The sequence below is a fragment of the Echeneis naucrates genome, chromosome 13, assembly GCF_900963305.1.
Source record: "Echeneis naucrates chromosome 13, fEcheNa1.1, whole genome shotgun sequence".
NCBI classification, from domain to species: domain Eukaryota; kingdom Metazoa; phylum Chordata; class Actinopteri; order Carangiformes; family Echeneidae; genus Echeneis; species Echeneis naucrates.
Genome location: NC_042523.1, coordinates 18,314,383 through 18,340,144, shown reverse-complemented (window position 1 = coordinate 18,340,144; position 25,762 = coordinate 18,314,383). Strand labels below are relative to the sequence as shown.

General features: G+C 41.2%; 1 protein-coding gene across 1 annotated transcript; it reads right to left on the bottom strand.

Annotated features, from left to right (window-relative positions):
* Positions 1 to 232: 232 nt before the first annotated feature.
* Positions 233 to 9,954, bottom strand: abhd15a (abhydrolase domain containing 15a). Its single transcript, XM_029518372.1, has 3 exons — positions 9,120 to 9,954; positions 4,378 to 4,730; positions 233 to 3,667 (listed from the first exon to the last, which is right to left on the bottom strand). Exons 1-3 carry the CDS (start codon positions 9,654 to 9,656, stop codon positions 3,010 to 3,012), a joined length of 1,548 nt encoding a protein of 515 aa, XP_029374232.1. The 5' UTR covers positions 9,657 to 9,954; the 3' UTR covers positions 233 to 3,009.
* Positions 9,955 to 25,762: the final 15,808 nt, after the last annotated feature.

Sequence of the window (25,762 nt, the reverse complement as noted above, 5' to 3'; positions counted from 1 at the left end):
CGTATCTCACTGATACTAACAGCATTGTATATTATTTGTTTGATCTGACGGTGGGGTGGGGGGCTTGTTAGGTTAAAAAAAAAACAGAAGAGACTCTGGGAAGATACTGATCCAGGATAAAAGTACAACTGAGCACAACTACTTAAACTTTCCCCAAATGTTGACAAGAGACTAACTTTTTTTGTTTTAATTTTGCTAAAATAAGCTAATATTAGCAAAGTGCATTTCATTACCATTGAAACTAGTTTTTTTTTTTTTTTTTAATGGCATCGTCTTGCTACAACATACATAGATATTGAATTTAATTTACTATTCATATAATCAGTGAGGAGTACAAAAAGAAAAGAAGAAATGGTGTGTTGAACTAAATTGTAATATACAGTAGCAATCACCCCGTACGTACCGGAGAATACACATATTCTTTTGTAGCTCTACAACTTCAACAAATATCTAACGAAGTGTGTGCATCAATTTAGAGAACCTATAATTTAGTGCAATCTAAGCAACGGGAATGTCAAGTAGTTTGTTAATTGAATATCAATCTTTTTAATTAAATCAGTGCTTACGTGATTACTGTGGCAGACGATTGCCTCAAAATTGAAAAAGCAAAGTGGGAAAGGGCAATTCAGTCTTAATGTCTTAATATGCCAGAGGCCAATGAAAAGCAGCTATTGTGAGGCAACAGTGTGTACTTTCTGCCACAAATTATAAAGCTTAATGTCAACAACAAAACAGAACAGGACAGGCTCTATCAAGCCCTTTTTCTGCACAGACTTATTTCCAGAAACAAGGACTTACCTGGCTTACCTGCCACCGATACTGTTCCTATCAAATGGGAAACTAAATAGAGCATTTAGTTTTTTCTATTGAAACTCTTGGAAACTAATCTTACTAAGACACTGAATTAAATTCAAGATGAGACGGATTTTAATTGGCATCACTTCGGGTTAAATGTATTTACATGCTGTCTGCATTGTGTGCGGTGTGTGTGTCAGTATATGTGCATCTCACAGATTTTTGTTTCTTCTTTCTGATTGTGTATATTTCAGTGAATAATGAGCATATATAAGAATATGCTGCATATGACAACAGCTGGTATGCATGTTTGTGTGTATTTTATGTGCGCATTTGTGTGTGTATGATGGCAGGGATGATGTGTCTGCTGGCACACATTGTGTGTGGGTTTTTGTGTACATTGCTGTGTTCCAGCTGTCTGAGTGGATAAGAGTCAGTGGGTGGACAAACACTACAGTGACTGTCACACACTCACAGACACACACAGCATGGGATAGCTGTTGGTACTGTTCTATAATAGGGAATGTCTCCCGGCATTGTCTCAGAAAGGGGTTTGGCAAGACCACAGATCACAACTTCAGTAAGTATTTGCAAAAATAAACATGAGCATCATTGAAGGTAACGAGAAACACGCTTCTATTCATTCAGGATTTTACGTACCTGAAGTGAAAGATGACCTTTCCATGTTGTTTTTCAGAGCACGTTGCCCATGCAGCTGTGGTGTGCTGTCAGAGCAAGAAAAGCCAGCTTCAGCTAAAAATACACTTCAGTTAGTAGGATATGAAGTGTAGCGATGCGTCTCCTCACATCCGATCTCGCCTGTTTGGATTCATCGTGTATTTTACTGCCTGCCCCTGGTGGAAGCAGGGTATTGCATCTGCAAGCTAGCTGGGCAGAGTTTTGCAAGCAGGGAGAAGAACAGCTTAATTTGGAAGATAACAGGATAAAGTACTCACTGACTTCTTCTGTTCTATGTTAGTTAAAAGTTAGCACTGAAGAAAAGGTGCAAATGTACCGCTTTTGCCTGTTCGCAAGTAAATTCTTCAGTAAACTCTAATAAATATAACAAAACCAGCCGATGGGCTAAGAAACATTAACAACAAAGTGAAAACAGGACTCTATGGCCTCGTCAAATTCATTGTAAATATGTTGAGGGAGTGAGACGATATATTAGAGGAATATTTCCTTTGTACAGCACAATCAGCGCATTCGGTGCCACTCCAGAAGAGGAGCCATAAATCGTCTTCAGCCAGGAAGGAGAACATTTTAAAAAGTTGTCATTCTGCATCGTGACTGTATAATCTATTAGCTCAGCAATGAACAAAATATCTATAATATTGGAATTTACAAAAATGTTTAAAACAGCTCTTTGCTGCTCAAGCTCTTCGCTTTAAAAGCAGCAACCACCACGGCTTCACCAGCGTCATACCCCGAGCAGTCGAGTCAGGGAAAGCTTGGAGCACAGGGCATAAATGATGATGAGGAAAAGTCACAAAATGCTTCCAGCAAACCTGAGCTCATTAAAATATCATAACCCATGCCATGACAACACATTTCCTCTGAAGGCTAGCTGGGTGGCAATCACATATAAGTTTGGCTGTTCTGGGAACCACCATCCATTTCCCAACATAGAGGAGAACATTTGATTACACTATACACAGTCAACTCTCTTTAATGTGCACAACAACACTGCATGAGGTCATTAAGCTCTGTTGACTTTTAATTGGCAGTAAAATGCTACACTAAGAATTATGGTTTAAAAATGTCCCAGATGATGATACACTTGTGGTTGCAAACTGTAAAATGTGAAGCAAATGAACTGAAGAATCAATAAATGAGTGCGTGTTTGATAAAACTGAGGCAGAATCTGTCGGTTTTAACAGCTGGCAGTGAAGAGACTTGAACTAGTCCATAGAAAAATATACAGCCACCCCTTCTTGAGTGTTTAGTGTCAACAGAACGGCAGCTCAGCGTAACAACTGCAGTCGGGCTTCTGGTCTGTTGTGCTGTTTTTGCAGGCCGAGTGTTTTATAGCTCACGTCGAGCATGCGAGAACGACACACACTTTTTATAACCACTGCACTCTCCTAGTTTTGATTATAAGAAGACTTTGCAGCCGAGTGTCAACAGGCAGAGAATGACCTGAGAGCCTCACATCTCGAATCCAAGCATCGGAAAGCTTCATTGCAGTCCATTAACTTCCATTAAGCTGCCTCATCGTGTGTAGGACCTCTGCCAATTGTAAATGGCATGGATATTATGGGAACACGCTGGCACTCTTTTACATGTGCTGACGCTGCGGTGGCGGAAAACCCTCCCTCCTATGCTCCCCCCCAGTCCCCTCCTCCTTGCAGCAAGTTGCTTTGCTCTCTCCTCGGCAGCGAAGAAGTCTGTGGTGGCCCTGAAGAATTCCAGCAGAGCCCTGTGGCTCCAGTTGGTCCCACGGCTGTCCGTCCCACTGTGTGGTGTGGCCGGAGAGCCGACTGCACCTAATGCACCAGGGGCATTCCCCTCGGCCTGGGTGGAGAAGCCACAGTGACCTCCGCGTTCAGTTAGGAGGAGAAAGAAATGTGGGTTGGTTTCGAAGAGCTCCAAGGGTATGGTGGATTGGGTGTCACCCCGGATTGGGTCATCCTGAGCACACACACTCAGAACAGGAATAGCAACTTCGTCCACATCTCTCAAGGGTTCGTTGCGCTCCCAGTAAGCTTCCCAGCCACCTGAGGAATTGCCACCCCCGCTGCTGCTGCTGCTGGTGGTCCCTGTAGCTGATACTGTAGTCTGACAGAAGAGCGCCTCCTCCAGGCCGCGCAAGGAGCAGCTCGAAAACAGGGAATCTGTCTGGATGGTCTCACGCAACACCGTATGGTACCTAGGAAATTGACCCGGATACACGCACAGATTCGCCCAAAAGCACATCAAGCACACACACAGACAAAAGAAAACCAGTAAATCCATTCTGAGGAGCTGTATGGGCTTCCAATACCACATTGGCATTGATAAGAGAAAGTCTACCTGGGTCACGATGTCTCTCAGAATCAATGATGTGACGCTGAGAAGGCCATGCGTTGCTACAGTAACTTGGTGCTTTCCTAAATTATCTGTGCTCATCCAAGAAGCACCTAATGAATACTTTGGATTTTTTTTTCATCATCTTATAGACACAAGTCCCCAGAGAAAACTGAAAAAAGGAAAAACTGTTTCCCTATTTCTGTTTTTCCAAAACCTATTGTACGCTTTCACTTACACCGCAATTTTTTGCAAGCAACAAAGGGAAACCATTTTAGTACAAATGTCAAATGTGGTGCCATAGAATGCTTCTGATTATGGACACTGACACTGAACACTTTCTTCCAGTTGGGCACATTGAAGTATTTTTTGTGTGAAGAGGGACTTCAGATGACACTTTGTGTTATCTTTTAAAAGTTAACTTACTAAAAAATATATATAAATAATAATAATATTTAATAGAAAAAAGTTTGATCCTCTGGCACTGTATCTGCCTTGTTAGAGTTTCATATTGTGTTCCCTCTCACCAATAAGTCAAACATAAGTGAGCATGTTTCCCACCCTCCTCCATACCTGCTGAGACACATCTTCTGGTACAGCACTAGGACCCACTGCAGGGGCCGGCACAGGCCGCTCTCAAACCAGCTCTGGCAGCGGAACACAGGCGACAGACAGACAGCCGCCGTCACATAGCTCGATGAGCCACACTCCCCCAGGTAGGACAGCAGAAGGCCCGACCCGCTGCTCTCGCTCACTGCGTAGAGTCTTCCTGCAGGCTGCCTGTAGCGGATGTAGCGTACGGCCTCACGCAGATCGGCAGGGTCTCCAAACTGCTGCAGTTTGACAGTGGTGAGCGGGGTGCTGTTGTGGCTGCGCCGGTTGAAAACTGCTGGCAGGTAGCCATCGGACAGCGCTGTTTCACATAACTGGTGTGAAAATGGGTGAGGAAAAAAAAAAAGTGTAAGTTGATATAACTGTTGATGTAACTGATATAACTACAGAAGAACAACCAGTAAAGGTGCAATGTGGTTTCATATGTTCTACCAACAAATTTTAAAGACCTCCACTTTTTTTGTCCCTTCAATTGGGACACATGGTCAGATTCTGGTGTTTTGGGTGCACCCCAGAGGTAAACCCAGTTTCAAGTTTGTTTTCTTACATGCTTTTAGCAGCTGCATCACTTAAACATGAATGGTGCTACTTTTTTCTTTATTCATTCATTCATCTTCTACTGCTTATCCGTTTCTGGGTCGCGGGTTGCTGGAGTCAGTCCCAGCTCACACTGGACGAGGGCGGGGTACACCCAGGACAGGTCGCCAGTCCATTGCAGGGCCAACATCCACAGCTGAGTGATGAACTAAGATTGAATTAAGCGACTCCCTGCCGGCTCGGGTATTCATGTGGCTGCACGGTATAAACAATCAACCAGAAAATGTGGTGATGCACTCTGTGAATCACACACAGTAACGCAAGCTCATAAGTGGGTAACAACTTCACAGCAAAGTTTTTTAAACAGCATTTACTGGCCGGAAAGCTTCTACTATCCAGAGCTATTGCAAGACTGAAGCTCTATCATTTGTCCCCAAAACTAACTTTTTGTTCCACGCTGAAGCAAAAGCTCACCGCCAAGGAAGGCTATTTTATGAAACATCTGAGGAATTATTAAACTGATGCAAATGGATTTCACCACATGATTGTACCCCCATCTGACAGACGCTTACAGCGAACTGGTCCTGGCTGCGTCCTCCATGAAGCTCTGTTAAATTTATTTCACATGGATTACACAGATTCAAGTCAGCTTGACCTTTCCTTCTAGGCCATCCACATGATAACTCAGTGGCCATGTTATGTTGGTCTGCATTTTGGTTTGAGGGAGAAAGTGGGAAAAACAGAAAACCAGCCACTTCTCCGGCGGTTTTCTGTCAGGCCTGATAAACTGTCGGTACAGTGACAAATTCTTTCAGCAGGGACTCCAGACACTGGACAACATGCCAGTTTTCTCTCTCTCTCTCTCTCTCTCTCTCTCACACATACCAAAAAGAAAGCTGCGTTTTTTTTCTACCAAACTGCTGACAATAACATCCCCTTCAAATGATTATCTATTTCTGTGACACTGATGTCTAACAAACTTCAGCAGCGTCATTGGGACATGTTGCCACACATTCCAGTGAAATTAAGGATGTTACTGGATTAAAGGCATTTAGGAAACAACAACAGGGCGGCAGTCGAGCACATTCTCTGTCCTCTTTTCAGGTCAATGGTTTGCCCAGATACTCTTCAACAGGCCTGTGATACACGTGGAGGGAAAAAATTAACTGATCTTCAGTTACAGCCGATAAATCCAGGGAAAGGGTAAAACTGGAGATTTTTTTTTTTTTAATGAATTGATGGTCTGCAACACGATGCTGTTTTGTAATACTGCTGGCAGTTTTCCAGCTGACTAACGTTTTATAGCAGCATTGCAGGAGACAGAAATTCCTCTCAGTGGAAAAAACTGATATCTTTGCTATAAAGCGCTGCCGAGACTTGCAAAGGCTAACAAACAAATAACTTTAGAAGGATATTTTGAAGTTCCAAGAGTTTTTGTTTTTCTCTCCTCTGGGAGAATCTCAAAGTGTTAAGCATCACTGACATACAGTACATTGAAAATGGGGAGTACCCATGAATAATTGAACACAGTGCCAACGGTAAAAATATCAAGATATTTTTCAAGGTAGCTCCTGTTTCACCAGCCTCCCAGAAAATAGATTTTGTCATATGGGATTCGCTGCGTTGTTGTAACCGTACATATTCTAAGATAGATGAAAATATAGTTAACATTGAATGACCTTGTCACATTAGCATAGAAAAATCTCCCATGAGTCATGGGTGCAGAGGCTACCAAATCCTGATGTTCATCCACACGATCGTAAGCTGCATAACTATATGAAGAGTTTAGCTACAGTGCATCAACGCCCAGCTGGGAAAATCACATAGACATGGGAGGGACAGGAAACACCAATGTAATACCCTGTTTCTTTGATGGCCAGTGAAAAGTCTGACATGGTAACAAGCGTTTGATAAACAGCATGTTTAGGAGCTTGAGACATCAACATAACTTATGGATTGTCTGTAATGGATTGTGTGCGAAATATTTTGAATTTGGGAATGATAATATTTTTCTGCTGCTTTTAGCTCCTTCTCTGATCTAACTGTTAACAATAAAACGTACCCCTATAGGCTTTGGGCTGTTCTCAAGCACAAAGTGAAAAGAACGCTCTGAAAAAACATCTGCTGAGTTGTTGGATGTAAGTGAGCAATAAAAAAAAAAAAAAGACCAAGGTGAATAAATCTTACTCCATAAACATAAGGAATGACACACTTTAACTTATGTGCCAAACCGTGAATTCACTGTAACTAAATCACAAAATTACAGTAACACTGCTTACAAATCTATCTGCTCTGTCAGGGAAATGTGACAAATGTTAATCACAAGGGAGGACATCTGGTACAGCTGGATCCACTTACACATTTACAGAGTTTCAGCTCACTGCTTAAAAAAAAAAAACAAAAAAAAAAACAGGATTAAATAACGAACCAAATAACTTACTGAAATAATGAAGAATGAAGGTTTCAATTAATGTCAGTATAATCGGAGCGCATTTCGGTCTCTAAACAAAATATCCAAATAGGAAGCCATTGCAGGAATGGATCTGAATCATGCCAGATACAGTACAATGAAAGAAAGGAGCAAAAGATGAAAAGACAAAACTGTTGTGTAAAGAATACGAATGACTGCAGACAAAATTGAGATCTTTTAGAAATGAATCCATTCCCGAAACATTTTGTATGAAAGAGACGAGGTGCAGGGAACACGAGCCCGCACGATCCAAAGGACACACTTCCACTTCCTTCTGTTCTTTCACCATGTCACAGATATAGTCCTGTGTGTGTGTGTGTGTGTGTGTGTGTGCGCGCGCCAGAGCACACTGTGATGCACACTGCCTGTTTTCAGCAAAGTGACTCTCACCAGCGACAGAAACAATCTTAATTGGTGTATATCCCTTGTGGTGCCTCAGCTTCCAGCCCTCCTGAGCGTGACTGGCTGTCAGCTTCACGGATACTCTCTACTCTGATGATGACCTCAATCGAAGAAAGCCCGAACGTATCTGAAGGTTTGAATGAATGTTGAATTAATGTAGCACATATCTGTGTGCGTACGGCATATACATGTCATACGCAGATATGTGCTATTTGTGCCATATATACTGCGCATGCTCTTATTTTTGTCTCATCCACTATCTATCAAGACGAGGGGTGATTCCCTCAAGACCAATGTCACACACATTCGCGTATCCAGTTGTTGCACAGTTCTCGTTTGTGATGTGTGGCTGATGGTTAGCTTGTGATAAATCTGCGCAAGGAGCTAAGAGTTTGAAGTGAAATGAGCTGTAGCAAGATGCCAGATGCCAAGGGTGATGCCGCAGCCAACAGGCGATCATTAGAGCAGCGCTGCATTTCAACCAGGCCCTGAAGTCAAGCGGCGCTTTGTAATCCCTCAGTGAGTGCATTGAAAGAGCAGTTAAGAGTGGCACCGCCTTCACATCTCCTCTTTTTTTGTTTTAAAGAAAAAAACTGCTCTGCTCTCTTTTTGATTTTTTTTTTTTTTTTCTTCCCCTGACTGAGCTTCAACTCTAATGACTGCTTTTGCTCAGACGGCCACGGATGATTTACTTTAAAGTCTTCCTTTAAATTATTGACTGCCTGGCTTCTCTTCTGATTAGTTTCTTTTTCAAAACACTATGTCAAAATGAAAATTTCACTTGCAGCTGGTGTACCTTTTATCCTCTTGGCCACATGTTCTAACAGACATTAGCACGACACAGCGGAAGATCGAGTGAAGGCATCCTGACCTTTGGTAAGAAAGACTTTTTCCAAGTGTGTGATGATTTGGAAGCATCGCCGCTCACTCTATGAAAAATCCAACTTCCAGCCATTAATGTTTAAAGCTTTCATGTGCATTGAATATTTTGTACCTTAGTCTACACAACTTGTTGTTGTTGTTGTTTTTGTCAGCAAAACAACAAAGAACAACAACAAAGCTGAACTTGAGCTTGATGTTAAGTCTGGTTTGTTTGTTTGTTTGGTATTATTAAGGATGGTGCACAAATTCTGTTCTGTTGTCAGCTTTGGGAAAATCTAATATATATGTATATATATATTTTTTTTCATATTTTAACATAAACTTGAACACTTTCTCTTCAGTTTATGCCTGAAAATGATGGCTGCAGACTAATCAGTGCCGTGAAGTCTATGAGTGGAAGCCAAAGACGCACCTTTAACACATTTCTACTGATTTTCCCAAAAGAGTTCGGTATAATGAGGAGAACCGGACTCGTGGAGTGGCTGGAGGTCCGGCGTCGCTTCTGGTATGATGGCACTGCCCAGTCCAGGGCCACCAGCCCGTCGTCGCTCAGCTGCAGGTTGTCCCGGACGAACTGGACCGGGCTGTCGTAGGGCCAGCACGCCTCGTAGACACTCTGGAGGAAGGCGCTGGCCCGCCACGTCCAGCCGACACACGGGGAGTAATTGCTGAAGGTCCTGCAGTGCTTCAGGAGGTAGTTGGCCAGCGCCGACGGTTTGCAGATCAGTGCCACCGTGCGCGCTCTTTCCTCGGCGCGGGCCGTCCGGGCATCGCCGCTCCCGGCCCGGTCCGGGACGCACGCACCGGTCCTGCCCTTCGCCGGCTTACGTGAAATCCCCAGTCCTTGAAGCAGAGCATCCGGTGGGCTCTCTGCACCGAAACATTTGAAGCCTGGCCAGACTATAAGCGCCAGGATCGCAACGCACAGAGCCACAAGCCATTCCAGCATTGGCGCGGTTAGGAGGCAGCGCGGAGGCTTTTCACGCTCAAAAGTGTGATGTAATTATACATTTACACTACAGAAGAGTCCGTGGAAACACACGACCAGACTTTGCCTTTTCTGAATAAATTGATGCTCAGAGGTTTTGGTGCCTCCTTCCAGCGCCAGGACGCACCGCTCCTCTCGTCAGTTCAGCTCCCTCCGAACTCGACCATCATTCGTCCATCCGGAGTGATAGGTCTGTCACTGTCCGCCACGGTGACGGGCTCGTCTTGTGTTTAGATCCAAAGGATGTCTGAGGGCGACGAGCGGCTGAGGCTGGAAACGCCCCCTCTCATGTCCAACCCCTCAGCCCCAAAGGAGCAGGTAGCGCTGAGTTCACGGGATGATCTCCGCTCTTTCTGCCTCGAACATCCTCTTTGGTTTCTGGTCGGTCACTGTCACACATAGGCAAAACATGCCGAGGGGAAAAAAAGAGAGCAGCTACAGAGGAGCTTTAGTTCAAGGCCCATGAGCACTATGGCATCTGAGAGAAGTCAAACTGAAGAGAGAGAGAGCACAAACCCAGTAAAGCATAAGATGCGGACTCAATGAGGATATTTTTCTCGAAAATATGTAAAAATAATGAAACATGTAAAATGCAGTTTTTGCTCAGCGTATCAGTTTGAATACTGGGAGTTGGAGGGGAGGATGAAAGTGGGCAAGCTTTCTGTGGACATGCAGACTATGATGCACAGACATCCAGTTCGATTCGGACTCCTCAGTTGTGAAATGTGATAATCTTCTCTGTGCCATTTTCCTCTCCTCACCCCCCTCCTCTTTGAGCTATCTCCTCAAAAGGGATGGAAAGAAAAAGAAAATGTAGGGCAGATCATTTTCTCTGTGCGAAGGACTAAAATCTTTTTTATTTTTATTTTAATAACATAATTGTGCGATTTACATCCAACCCAAAGATGTTATTGTATCTTGTAAAAAAAAAAAACATGTAATAATCAACTGACACCTTCATCAGTCACAACCCAACCTCTCTGATGTTTCACGTGTAACGTTGAAAGATTTCCTTGAAAACTGAGCTTTGCCTTCTGCTTTTGGGAACATGTTGTTTTGGACACTAACTGATGGCAGGATAACAGACTGCTGTGACTTTCTGAACACGAAGTGTCAGCGGAGTGTGTGCGAGGGAGAGAAAACAAACCATCACGTCAGAGACACTTTGGATGCCGGAGCAGAAGCAGAGCAGAGCTGGAGAATTATGTTATGGAAATTTACTGTGCGCATTTACAAATACTGATCATGAGGCACCTTCCGTTTGTGTTCGATAAGCATCTCAGCTGTTTCTCGCTGAGGAAAAAAGTTCATCGCTCTGTGGTGGTCTATAAAAACTGCTTGATTATCAATCTTAATGAGACTCAATTCTTGGGCGTGCGACTTCCACAACACTAATTCAGCGCCATTCAAGCTTCTTGACAATTTGCATCAATTTGCATTTCCTGAGATATATTTCGCAAATGCTTTGAGAAGTAACAAAAGTGTATGTTATTACCGGCAAACATGGAGTGACAAAAGGAACATCAAAGGGAGTTGAAAATGAGAAGAGTGGCCTTCCAGGATAAGCACGTGTGTCGGTCAGATGTCTCTTCCTGTCTTACTTCTTGCCAGGAAAAGTAACCTGCTTTTCCCGGCCATCAATTTGGATAGATTCAGCCTTTGTTTAAACACAAACAAAGCTTCAACAAGCTCAGCAGAATGGGAGTCATTTGAACCTGAACTTGAACTTTGGGACCAGAAAGCAGAAGAAAGCAACCAGATTAGATAAGGCTTGGCATGACTTGGAAGGTTGGTTGGGCATTATATTGCAGAGAGAGAAAGACAATCAAAATCCAACATCACTGCGTGAGGCCAACGGTTAATGTCACAAAGGTTTTCCTCAAAACATGCCCCATAGCTGCCCTGACCCTTATATCTTGATTTATTGACAACAAAGCCATTCAAACAATGAAGTCATAGGAGAAGTAGAGGCGGCACACAGCAGAGGTCCATTCAGGGAGGTTCATCCAAATTTAGCCGGTAACAGATTAAAAATGGTAAAAATCTGCAGCGTTTTTCTCAAGCAGATGCGTGAATGCATGCGTGGGAGAGAGATGGTAAGAATGTTTTAACCCAGCCACTTGACTCCGGATTACTAACGCACAAGCCCAGACACACATCGATACGCACACCAAATCTGCAATCAAACATTTTGCGATATTAGATATCCTGAATCTTTTTCCCGAGGAGTGCTGACGGGATAGAAATAAGCACTGGGCCAAAACGAAGACACAGCCCTGAGGTTGTACTTTTTCTTGCTAGATTGCTCAGTTAATGAAGTCTCCTGGCCGAGACTCTGCTGAAATTTAAATTGGTACAAGAAAGCGAATGGAATAAAGATATCGTGTTGCTGGACATTTTGGGAAATATTTTCATTTGCTTTTCTTGCTGAAAGTTCTGAAAGATTCGATACCAGTGTGATGTCTGAGGAATCAGTTCGTTGAGTACTTATCGGGAATTTATTTCCTCCAAATGGCAGCAAAACATAATTAACCATGCATGCTGTCATTAAGTCTTGGAGGTCAATATTGTTTCTTTGAAATTGCTGATTATTTATTGATGTCATAAAAGTTTATTGTTTTGTTTTTGTTTTGTTTTTTTTTTGCAAGACTGACAGAACTCAGTTTCTAACCTGGCAACCTCTATAAACTGAATGTTTGATATCAGTAGCTGAAAAAAAATGCATTCATAATGGCATTTAATAGTTAAATACTGAGACATGTGGCCTTATTGAAGCTACTAAAGAATGACAGGGAGGACAGGGACCATTTTATGGAGCCTTATGACTCATGGTTTATATGTTCAGATCTAATTTGTGGGCCAACCCAATCATCCTCCTCCACAACTTAAATCTTCCTCTTCACTGTGGATGCAAACCAGCTGTGGCTATTTGAGAAAATTGTCAGTAGATTTAATACAGAGACTTAAAAGTCTGACCCCATAAGTGTCAGTCGGAGTGGAGACTTCTCTGCTGCTCTCTCAGTGACCCTCCCTGCTCTCCAGGTTTAGCTTTTCATGGCCTGACTCTGTGGCACAGCCACAACCTTGAACATCCTAACGAACAGTGGCGCTCCACCTTCGCGCAGAGTAACCGGAGAAAGTGCCCACCTCAGACGTGACTTTGCATTTCAGGAGGCTCATGTTTGATTGTTTTAGGGCTAAATTTACTTTAAGCAAACACTCCGACATCCTACCTAGGCTGCTACAGCAGAATGTCACCTCTCACCCAGCCTCTATAGCTTCAACTAAACAGCTTTAACTTTTCTTCTTCATCAGAATCTATTAATGTGGAGTTGCACTACGTGTAACATGGCATGCGTCCAGTGTTCACTTGAGTCATGATCAAACCGATGAGTCGACTTCTCTCTGTGAATATTTGATTGCAAAAAAATGCAGAAAAATGAACCGTTTTCACTTTTTTGTTTTACTAACCAGAAAGTGAATTTCAAGCATAAACACTGTCTTCTGTGAGTGTTCCAGTGAGCAAATATATCAAGTTAACAGCGCTTTTCGAAAGTTACAAGAAAATATCCAGCCACAATGCTGCATTACTGCTCAATTGCACATGTCGAGGCATGACCACTTCCTCAGTCGCGGCCTCCCTGCCCCACTTAAGCTTCCTGTGCAAAACAAATTAACATTGCAGCATAGGCATGAAAAAAGCTAGCAGTGAAACTTTCTCAAAAGGTAAAGGCTATGAAGCAGAGAGCTGGCCAGACCATAAAAGCAAACAGGAAGTAATTTCTTGTAAATGACGCCAAGGCTTCAAAAGGAAAACAACAAAACCTATAACCCATAACATTCATTGATGTGCGAGCCCCTTTCTTTCTTTATTTATATAATAGCTTAATTTGATATACATCACGAATGGAAACACTACGTGCAGCAGAAGTGAGCACAGTCAACTGCAATATGCCAGACCCCAAAGCTCTGTTCTAAGTTTAACACTGACCAACAGGAAACCTGATTCTCAGACATATTTATTTCCTAATTATGGGATAACAAATTAGAGGAAGGATGAGATAAGCTGTTAATCTTTGGCACAGTGTCAAAGAAGGTGACGTATAGGCAAGAGAGTAAAATAAAACAGAAGGAGACAAAAGAGTCCGGAAGACAAGAGAGGCTGGACAGCGATTCAAGGCTTGCTGAGTGTGGTCATGATAAAATACAGCAGTGCTATTAAGCATTAAATGCACATGTATAGCACGATACTGCGCTCTTTTGATTTAAACCTCGCGTCCTAGTTAATGTGAAGCTTTACATACTCTATTCACTGATTAAAAAAAAATAATAATCCAATTAAAAATCGCCAAACTTTCAGGGTCTGTAGAGGCACAATCAATAAACATCAACAAAAACATCAAATAGTTATATTCTCATGTTTGGATTTACGTTGGAGTCAACATCTATTATGGATTTTGTTTAGAAATGATCCTCAGGTTTGAGGTTTCATCAACTGTTACTCATGTGGGTTCCTGACTCAGCTTCAATTTAGCAAACAGAGAAGTCAAATATTGGATGTTTGGATAATTGCCATTTGATTGGTTATTTGATTTTGGCTTTTTTGCCAACCTCCTAAGATGATTCAATTATTCTAAATTACAGGGACAGATAGGTCAGCGGAGGACAGTTTAAAAGACTCATTAACTCAACCAGTAATGCTGTGACTTCTATTCAGCTGTACAAAGTTTTAACCGAGTAACTTTTACTTCACCATTTTCTGCAGCATCTGTCTGGTGATGATTGTCTCACACGTGGCTTTCGGTGAAATTAAATAAGAAATCACACCAAAGAGACTGCGTGGGATGCTGTCATCCACCGAACGACAATGCTGGATGGCAGCATTTCTACTGATGCTCAGTAACCCACTCAGGTGTTGCGTTTTCACACCGGCAAAACAAATTTAGCCAAGCAAATAACCCAAAGCGTCATGTCAGTTCAGGTTTGACATATTGGTGCAGCCAGATCACTCCGGCCCACGCTGTCAGGATTAATGTCAAGAAATATTTGGAATATTTGGAATAGAAAGATGGGTAGATATTAAAAAACTAAGTACGTTTCTGTCTATTATTAAATGTAGAATAGGATGTAAGTGAATTGCACATGGCACAGAATCCAGATGCTTATTGACATTTACAGTCCTTGTAGATGTTTTATTGATACAGTCTTTGACACCGACACTGTATAAATATTCAGATTTCAGACCATGTACCATCTGTTACTTTCCCTAAATACATGAATTTGACTTTTAATCAGGCCCAGGTGAACGCCCCCCCCCCCCCCCCCGCAAATGACTGTGCTGCTTTTCAGTAGAATTCATGCATGAAGGGGGCAGTTGGATGGACACTGAACTCGATGTGTAGATGATCACGATAAACTGCTTTTTAAGAGGGATCCACCTTGCAGAAATGGGCTGGAAATTCCGTTTAGAAACAGATTTTTTTTTTATAACACCATGTCCGACCAGAGAATACGGATATCCAGATTAAACGTTACCTTGAACCTGTTTACCGTGATGGATGACAGCTGCAATAATAAAACATGGAAAGCCCGATGTTCATTAAATGTCACAGGGCTTTCGTTACTACATCGAATGCAGTTAGTGTGATGAAAGCCCACCCTGTGTGTTTATATTGGATTTCATCCAATTAGAGCTGGGATGCGTTTGGCTGATCCACCCTCCTTCGCTTATCTCTCAGCTACAAGAGTTGGGCCGGGTCTCTTTAGGTGTGCAGTTTGCTGTTTATCTGTCTTTGTATTTAGTCAGTTTGAAGAAGCCTGCGGATGGAGAAAAGCATTCAGCACCAGTAACTTGGTTAAAGGTTGCCATGGATATCTATAATGTGCAGATGATAAAAAAAAAAAAAAGTCTTTTCAGCCAAAATAGCATGATTTGAGCTTTGGAGCCTTGCACTAGATTTACTTTTGTAGTTTTGTAAATATCAAGCTTTCAAATCCACTCTGAATATTTAATAATGTGACAATCTTCACAGAAGCTGACACACACTGGTCACAATTTTGCTGATACCCATAAAGTCAGGAATGGAAACCTCAGCTTTGGTTCTTGAAAATAATAGATTTTCTGTAGTGGCTATTTTGATTTACTCTGAAATTACATGAAGAGATTTGATTTATCTTTTTAATACTTCACACTGATGTTTTGGGGGTTTTTCTGCACTCATTTGTTCTTTCAAGTTTGTGGAACTGTGCTGTCTTTGCACATGCTAAATATGAGTCCCCAAGTCTCATGAATATCTCAGTGAAACCCAGGAAATGAGTTCAACCTTTAATTAAATTAATTAAGTGGTAGAGACAATGGCTGCTTCTGTGGACAGATTAATCTCAGACCCAAAGGAATCAGAGATTATACCACCAAATATTCTTTGAACATATGAACTCATGTCCCTCTGACACACTAATCTTTTGTAACAAATTTTTGTATAAACTGAACTTGGTTTGGTAAAAACATAGTTAGAACCAGATCTTCCACAGACGTGCTTAAAAAAAAACCCCCAATAATAATTTTAAAAAAAAAAAAAAAAAAAAAATCAGTCACCAGTAAATCCTGGGCACTTGATCTGTAGTGCTTTCAAGGTTTTATCATAGTTGCCTGTGCAAACAAAGTGCACAGATACCACAATAGCATGCTGGCAGACCCTGAAGGTGAATACAGGGCATGATAAGAGCAGCTTTCCAGCAACCGGACATGAGTTTTCACTTAATCCACATATATCCATCCTTCAGAGAATCAAACTGCACAAAGCTGCTATTAATGCTCTAATATCTTTCAGCTCTCTCTTTCTATCAATCAAAATTTACCAAAAGTCAAGACATGTCTTGTGTCTTTGCTTTAGATTGTTTTGACAACTTCATCTGTTGTACCTTGTTGATATTCACTCATTATCGCCCTCTTTTTTTTTTTTTTTTTATTTAATGACGTTTGCGCACATCAACCACACCAGAAAAACAACTCTTTGAACCCCCCCTATGCACATCACCAAACATTTGTTTTGTGACAGTTCGTGACATACTCTTGAAATAGCACCGGTGACATCAGCAGTGAATGGTAGGAAGGAAGTCTCAGCATGAATGGGTGAATGCACATAGAAATTAGCCTTCAACAGCATCTGAGACAACAATAGAGCCACGCAAGCCCACCCCATCCTGACAATAATGTGATACAGAAAGAAAAAAGAAAATAAAAAAGACAAACAAAAAAAGCTCACATCCACTAATGTTAACCCAATTCCCAGTTGAGATTTGATAAACATTCTCTGTTGTAGAAAATGTAAAAAGGTCCTGTTGAGTTTCACGTTATCTATTTTGACAAGTCTCACTGGAGCACCACTGCATTCACAGCAGCAAAAATTATGGACAAACACTGAATGACCTTTAAGAGTGTGAACTCAGAGATCATTTTTTATTGGTTAAAAAAAAAAAAAAAAAAGCCTTAACCCCCAGACTATTACTTATGTTCTGGCTTTGGGAAATTCGTTTTTCTATTCACAATTCATGTTTTTGCCAAAGAAAACGAAATGCTGAGTAATTAATGCAGATAAAAAAAGTAAAGTTGAATAAACTAGAAATAAAGTAAATATAATGCAGGTTGCTGAAAACTGTACTTTCCTTTGGAGTTCCTGTGCAAATATAATTTATTACTTTCCATGCATGCATATGTCTTTCCAAAGCTCTGTTTGGGAAGTTAACACTTAACACATTAGCAGTGAGGATGTAAGTGATAACTAACTGAAACAGCAGGTCTAACTTGCCGACGAGATTCAGCTCTATGATTATGGATTTCCCAACTAGATATATCGTGTTTCTTTAAACAAGCCTTTGCTGCTTTTCACATTTCGTGCTCGTGCCACCAAATACCAGCTGCCATATTTGTTTTTCCCAAGAGGATTTGTGTGCAACAAAGGCTTGAAACTTCACTCACTGTGTGGGTATAAACACACTGAGTGAAACACAAACACACACAAACTCCAGGGCAACAGTCATGAGGGTTGACATTGCCCTTGTTGGCATCCTGCCTGAGTAAACAATATTTCCTGGTATCTGCACAACACACTTTTTATTTGTAAAAACATATTCTTTCAAAATCTTTTTTTTTTTTTCGCCTCCATTTTTTAGGTCTATCTTTTTTGGAAATATCTGTCAATAATGAATGACATTAAAAGACCTCCAAAATCTGACTGATGGATTTTACAACGTCTGAGATACAGGGAATGCTGGCTGACAAGATCAACTTTCCCAAAATAGAAAGTGAAGTCAGCGGCAGTGTGCAAAAGAGGGCGAGAGAAAGTGAAGAGAAACACCAAGTTGATGAGAGACAGAGAAGACAAATTAACCTAATTTAAACAGGAACAGGTACAAGTTAGGTGAAGGTTGGTTTTTATATCACCGTGCATTGTGTAAAGCATAGAAGTTGTCCGCTCTTTGACTTTTCTGTGTGAGTTATGTATCACCTTCTGTTGTTAAAAATGACCAAAGTGGCAGCATCAACACAAAAAGGAGGAAGTGAAGAAGAAGACGGGGGGAAGAGAATAGGCGGTCAGTGCCCAAGAGCTGAAACGTGACAAACTGTTGCCGACCATCTACCAGTGCAAGCCAAGGAAAAAGGTAAACATCCTCAGTTCCCAACACTGGCATGGTTTAAAAAGAAGAAAAAAAAAAAGAAACAGGAAGAAGGATCCCAATGAGGGATTTCATGCTTCAGCTGGCAGACCATGGCATCAAAGAAGAAATCACATTCAGAATTGCCCTTCACAGATAAAGAAGACTGCTGGAGAATGACCTGCTTGACAAAGGTGCAGTGCAGAGAGAATACAAGATTCTGCAATTGTGGGATTGCAGTTGGTGCGAAATGCACAGCTAAGGTAGTCTTGGAGTGTTTAGTAGGAGGCATCCACCTCTCATCTAAAAGGCTTCTTCATTTCAGAACTGAAGAAGCCTTTTGGATGCGAGGGCGAAACGTCTTCAAACAGGATGAAGAAATCCAGTTTCTTCCTTCCAAACAGTCAAAGACTCAAGATGACCTGGATGACTGAGAACCCTCACGGACACAGCTAAGCGACTAAATGTTTGCAGCAACTTTGTTTGAGGTTTGAGAAACATGGACACTCCCTTTAGGGCTAACGCAACTTAATTTTATCCCCAGCGTTTCATAAAAAAAAAAAAAAAAAAAAACAGTCATTAACACACTGTCACATGAAACCAAACACCCTTACACACCTCGCTCAAACAAATACAAATGAATATTATAACAACAATACCAAACACCTGTCTGGATGCAGTTGTTTACGGTATGATATACTGTACAATTCTATAGAAAATCAATGTGCTCAAAACACAAAGTAAACAGCGCACATTCGATTCGATTGCCTTTTTAATTTGCGTTTTCTTGTTTAAAAGTAGCTCAAAAATCATCGATTACCTTGAAAGCCTGGCATAGCATAACATATTTACTTCTATGCTCTATTACCCCACGCAATGGAGGAGACACAAATCTCATCAATAATGAGATACAGGAAGATCTCCCTGCAAAGATAGGAACCGATCATGCTCCTCTCACAGTGGTTATCCAGTCATGCAATCTTGATATTCAATATCCTGTTTATTTCCATCTCCCTGACACAACATTGTTCAGTAACAAACAAACCAGTCTCTCTTCAATGCTTGGGATGATTCTGTAACGAAATCTGAATCAAGTCTCCTGTTAGTTAGAGCCCGGAGGTCAAGGTAATGAGCTGGAAAGGGGGCTAGAGTTCACTAAGAGCTCTATTCGCCATGGGCAATGGCCCAGACATCCTCTATCCTGCAGAGACTCCGAACAGCACGATAAAGGCTCCATAATTAGGAAGACAGATAGGTATAGTATAGGCCATAAATTGTAAAAACTAATGGCCTCACAAAACTGACATCCATTAACAGGCTCTCTGAGGGCTGAGCTGGTTGTTGTTTGGCAAAAACATCCCCTCCTCCTTTCATGTCGTCATGTTTACACAAGCCACCATTAAATGGTTCTGAATTTTAAAAAGCTTTCGTGAAAAGAATGTTTGCAATTTACATGTAAATTTGAGTACTTGTTTTATAATTACCGTAATGTGCCACCCTGTAAAATAAAGTTTTAGTATCACACATCACAGAGATTCGTATTGTGCGTTTAATCAGTACAGTATCTATCTATAAACAGTAACTATACAATCTGAGTATGTTTCTGAAAATTTACAGTTTTTTATCTTACTTTTGATTATCTACCAATATTGCATTGGGATTTGGACACAGGAAGAATGAAGTGGAGCATTTTCTTTTTTAACTCGATCTTGCAAAAGTTTTATGAACATAATTAAAGGCCGCGATGGAACGAAACATGCATACAAATTGGCAAGTATGAAAGTGTCTTACGCTGGAAGCTCCTGATTTACTTGTTAATGTTTTAGCTTGCTTCGCTAAAATAACTCATACGACCGCTTCCCTAGAAGTCCATTTTGACATTGAATATAGAGTGGAATTTATTTAACAGGCTGCAGTCCATTAATAAAATCCCAGGACTGGAGCGTGTCCTTCAGAGAGTAAGTTGAGTAGACCTTGAAAGAGTTAAAAAGATTTTTGAAAGCGCTCACTTCCATTAAAAGGCTGTTGTTTTAGAGTTGAATTTGATAGTTCTGAGACAAACTCAGTTGGTGATGTCTGTTAGTTGCGCTAATGTTCTTTGGTTTTAAAAGAAGCACTATAGCAGAAGAAAGACAATCATGAAAACAAAAGATAGGAATTTATACAATTGAAGGGAATCTACCTTGAATTGAACCAAAAATAATGTTTGCACACACACACACATACACACACACACACACACACAAACACACACACAGCCACACTGATTCACCAGAGGCCAAACCTTGAACCGAAACAACTGTCCTCTAGTGTTACGCACAGATGCCGATAGAACAAAAGTCTCGTGCACTGTACTGATGAGGATATTCAAACAGAGGTGAGGAAATCAGATCTCCCAAAAGAGCAGTGTGGCAAACATGCAGTGATCTCAACAGACTGATAGCTAAACCGCGAAACACAGCATAAGACAGCCAAATAGAATAAAACAGCATTGAAGCCAAACTCGGGGAGGAAAAAAAAAAAAGGGGAAGACAGGGCAGCTGGAAGAGGCAGTTACAGATCTATGAAAAAAGCATTAAGGCAAAACTAACAGACAACCACAGAGGTTTGTCCATGTAGAGTCGGCACAATAACAGCAGCAGAGGTTCTGGTGGCTGATGTGAAATGACAGGCTGTTTGCTGAGGCAAGAGGGCAAAGGGAAAGCAACAGGGAGCACTTTGGCCTGCCATCATGGTGGCTGCTGAGGCTTTTAAGAGCTTGAATGGGGGGTGGCGTAACTTCATTTGTGTCCCTGGACAGCCGTGAGAGCAGGTGGGAAGAACCGAGGGACCCAAGGGAGAAGAATAGAACCCCATCTGCAGCCAAACAAGCAATTAGACACACAAAGCCTCCGTCACCAGCTTCAGCTGTGATAAATAAAAGATGAATGTGTAATTGCAATGGATATTTTAGTTACCTGTCTTGGTGTGTATGGTGTTGTTGCTGTTTGCTCTTCTTAAGTGTGTGTGTGTGTGTGTGTGTGTTTCAGGTATGACTGGTATTGTGGAGACCTAAATTTGGACTTCCTAATGGGAGCAAAAAGTGAAACCCCAAAATGGAAATTAATACATTTACAGTGAAGACATGTTTTATTATTAGATCAAGGTTTAGCTTTAGGATAACTTCTGGCTAACAGTTAGTTTGAAAAAGGTAGCTATGAGCAGAGTAAACCCCAAAGAAATTACTTAAATCTATTTAATGCTCGAAAGTGATTTAAAACAGAAAATGGAAATGATGTGTGTGTGTGTGTGTGTGCCTACGACTCATGTGTGTATCAAAGTGGAACATCAATATGCTGGCTGCAATTGGAAACAAATAAGGACACTCATTGATCTGGACACTGAACACACAAACTCACTGACCTCCTCCCCACACACACACACACACACACACACAGCAACTGTGTGAAATGGAAAAAGCTTCCCTATCATTTGCTGAAGCAGAGCTGGATTAAGGCCCTGGTGTGAAAAGAGGCAACTGAAAATTACTATGAGCAAGACACCGTTAACACTGTCACAGTGTTAATGAGGATGCGTAACATAAGCCATAAGGGCCCGTTGAGAACTTTCTGTTAATATTAGTGTGGTCACTGAAACAAGGAACCTTCAGGGGCTTTAAGTCTGAAAATGTTTAACTATCTATGAAAAAAAAATGTTGTGGAGGTAAACAAGGATTCTGTTAAAGACCAAAATTAGTCACAGTTAACAGTTAACTGAGCATCTTTACAACATCTGTTCAGAGGGAATTACTGGATACAGTTAATTTTTTTTATTTAGCACAGATTCACTGATGAAATTTAAACTAAATGAATTAGGAAGGTTGCTTGGAAGGTCTGATGATAGAGGGATTTTCATAATATTGGCTGGAACTACAAAATTGGGTCACAGACCCACACAAACAAAAAATTTATTGCAGCCTCTGTTTACACCAATGAACGAAGCTGGAGAACTTTTCTGTCTCGTGGATTTGGTCTTGGATGGTCCTTCATCCATTTATGTCTGTGACGTGCTGTGTGGTTCCACGGTTAAACATTTAAACAGATACAGAAGAATAATCCCAGAAAGCACCAAAAATGGGAACCACATAAAATGAAACACGCTTTGTTTTCTGGAGAAAAACGTCAGCGTGGCTCGCTGACGACTGTGTACTTGGTCCTGCAGCATCTTCTAGTGGAGAAGCGATGTCATAGCAAGCTCATTGCCTTTACTTATTCCTAGAACAAACTGTGTGAACAACTAGTATTTAAACTTAATTTGGCCTGATTAGTACCTGACATTTAGATGGATTTAGACTGCACAGGAATTATATTACAAAACATCCAAGAATCACACAAAGAGATGCAGTATTGAGAAGAAGTAATCTTGTATTTATATGCCAAGAGAAACTGTCTTGCAATGCCAAGTACAAGCAGCTAATTTGCAAAGTTCATTTTAAAGGTCTAATCATTTATTCATAAACTGCCTAAAACACTATTAGCAGTCTTTATGTGCATTAGTGCTGCATTATGTATGAAATGAGAGATAACGAAAGAAAAATAAATGCAGTGACATTTTTGAAGGTTAAATGCACTCTGACCCAAACAAATGTCACTGCATGCTTGGGTGAATTTTTAAACACAGGGGACAGACAAATAAAATCGGAGACATGAAGGGAGAACTTCAAAATAACAGCAACAGCACAATTACTGAACACCTAATCAGACGCATTGTCTACATGAGGATGAAAATATATTTCCTTTTGTTTTAGTTTGCCATCGGGAGGAAAAATAATCCTTCTCCTTTCCAGGAGCGTACAGCCTCAGGCCAGCTCATTACTGTTACTGCGGCTGAGGCAGCACGGAGACGTTGGTCTGGACGAACAAACAAATATATGAGGGGGAAAAAAAACAACAAAGGTGCAAGGATGCTGACCCTTCCATGATGGAGATTTATTGTAGTGTACTCTGTTATTCTTATTATCATGTGCATTAGACCTTAAAAATATATTAACGTATTCTATATGGTGACGAAATTATGAGTCAAATTAATTTTACAGTGACAACAGTAGTGTTTATTAAGTATTATAAGACGCTGAGCGCATTCGCCAGCACCTTTGGAAAGGCATCTTAATCTAAACATTCAAGACCATTATAAAGGGTTGGGTACATATGAAATATAAACAGACGTTACCAGGATGAAATTTCGATACATGCAGCTGCTTCGCTTCTTCCAGGTTCATTCAGTTCATAAGCAAGCAGGCGTGTTTAGTACTTTGCAGAGCGTCCTGCCAGCTGATTGGCTGAACTTGCAGTGAAGTCTGCTGTTATTTACATACTTCACAGGCCTGCCTCAAACGCAGGTAACTTCTATTTATATTTTGAGTATGAGATGAGTTACCATCAATAATGACATTAGTCTCCTCTTATTTGCATTTAGACTACTGTTTGCAGGCTCGTGCTTCCTCATGCACATCTTCTTCTTGTGCCATGCTAAGATTCACTTACATATGCATGACTGCTTAAACAGACCAACATGCAATGCAACTCTCCAGTGAGTTCTGACATTCACACATGCAAATTCACCACTGCCTCAATATTAGTGGTAAACCATGTGCGTCCAAGCTAAATAACGTGCTCTTCCTCATCTGACAACAACATATGATGAGAATCCACATCACAGGACGAGATGGACCACTGAAACTAGACCTGGTGCAGACAGCAGATGAAACTTAAAAAAAAAAAAAGAAGAAAAAAGAATGATGTACCTACAGATGGATATGCTGTAATCAACAATATGGCAATGCATTTGACTGGCCTGTGGTGTTCAAGCACGACTCCCCTTTTTTCATAGAACGCAGAACTCATGCTTTCCCATACCAATTGAAAGACAGGATCAATAAGTTTTTGCCTGAAGGCCTGTTGTGAGCGGGTTGACAAATGAACCACAAGGGAAGATTGAACTATTGCTCTGGACCTTCTGTTCAAAGGCACCAAAGTCCTCATGTTACCCTTTTGAATTCAACACAACTGTAATCTATAATTATTAATCCTCTCATAACCTCTTCTGCAACTGATGCAGATCAAATGTGCACTGTCTATAGGAGAATACGTCGCAGGATGCTGTTTAATAAAAATATTAAAATGATGAATCGAATGCCGGTGACTCCTTTGGAGATGCTGACACTGTAAATGTGTGTTCATCCCCACTGTATGTGTGTTCATAGAAAGATCTGATTAGTTCAGTTTACAATATTTGTTTTGCAATTTATTATTCAATTACCAATTTTGCTTTTACCTTATGTAAAGCATCCTTGACTGCTCGCCCTGAAAAAAATTTTACTAGCAATAAACTTGAGAGAAATCTAAGCTCAGCCTTTGCAGTAAATCAAGGAAGAAACTAGAAATTGACAATAGGAATCGAGAGACGTAACTGCACCAGTGAATCAGAGATGTCATCCACGAAGGCACTCAGATTATCATCACCTGCACTCATGAAAACGGTGATATAAACTGATTCTGAATGCACGCACACAAGCACAAGTGTTTGGTTGTATTGAGGTCTATTCCTGTTTCTGACAGCTACACGCATCACTGGCTTGTTTTCTGTGAGCCAGTGAGCAAATGGCTCACCGGGTGTTTCTTTTTTTTCTGCAGCAGTAGGGAAGAAGAGGAGGACAAAAACAAATGACTGAAAAGGAAAAAAAGAAAATGCTTAAAGGTGTGTGTGTGTGTGTGTGGGAGGGAGGGTGAGTGAGAGATCAGACCACTTACTATGGTGACGTGAATTTGTTAACTGTACGTCAAACAGGAGAGCTGTGTCACGCCGGATGGACCAATAGGAGGCTTGAAAATGGGGCCACCTATGACATCAGCGCTGGCATGGGATGGGAGTTGACTGCATGAGGGAGCTTTCCGATGAGTAGACAGACGGCGTGTGCATACAGTGATGCTCTAGTCATCAGCATTGCAAAAACATAACCCAAATGCTTTCTGCTTTTTATAATCCTTCTTTGGCTCTTCATCCAATTACATTTTTCATTCACATTTGTGTTTATATGTAGAACAGCACCAACGCTCGAAAAATACCAACAGATGGTAATTCCTGTGTGGATATGACATGTCTGCTACCATCTTTGATAAAATACCTTGTGTGTGTGTGTGTGTGTGTGTGTGTGTGTGTGTGTGTGTGTGTGTGTGTGTGTGTGTGTGTGTGCGTGTGCGTGTGTTGCAGAGTCTGCCATTGCTACACTGGACACAAACTGTATACAAGTCTACAAGAAATGCAAATCTGCAAACAGGACTGTGTGCACATACATCATTCATGTCTATCGATGGGCATGTGTGTGCTCACAGTGTACGTATTGTATGTACTCTGTGGGAGGTAAATCGATAGTT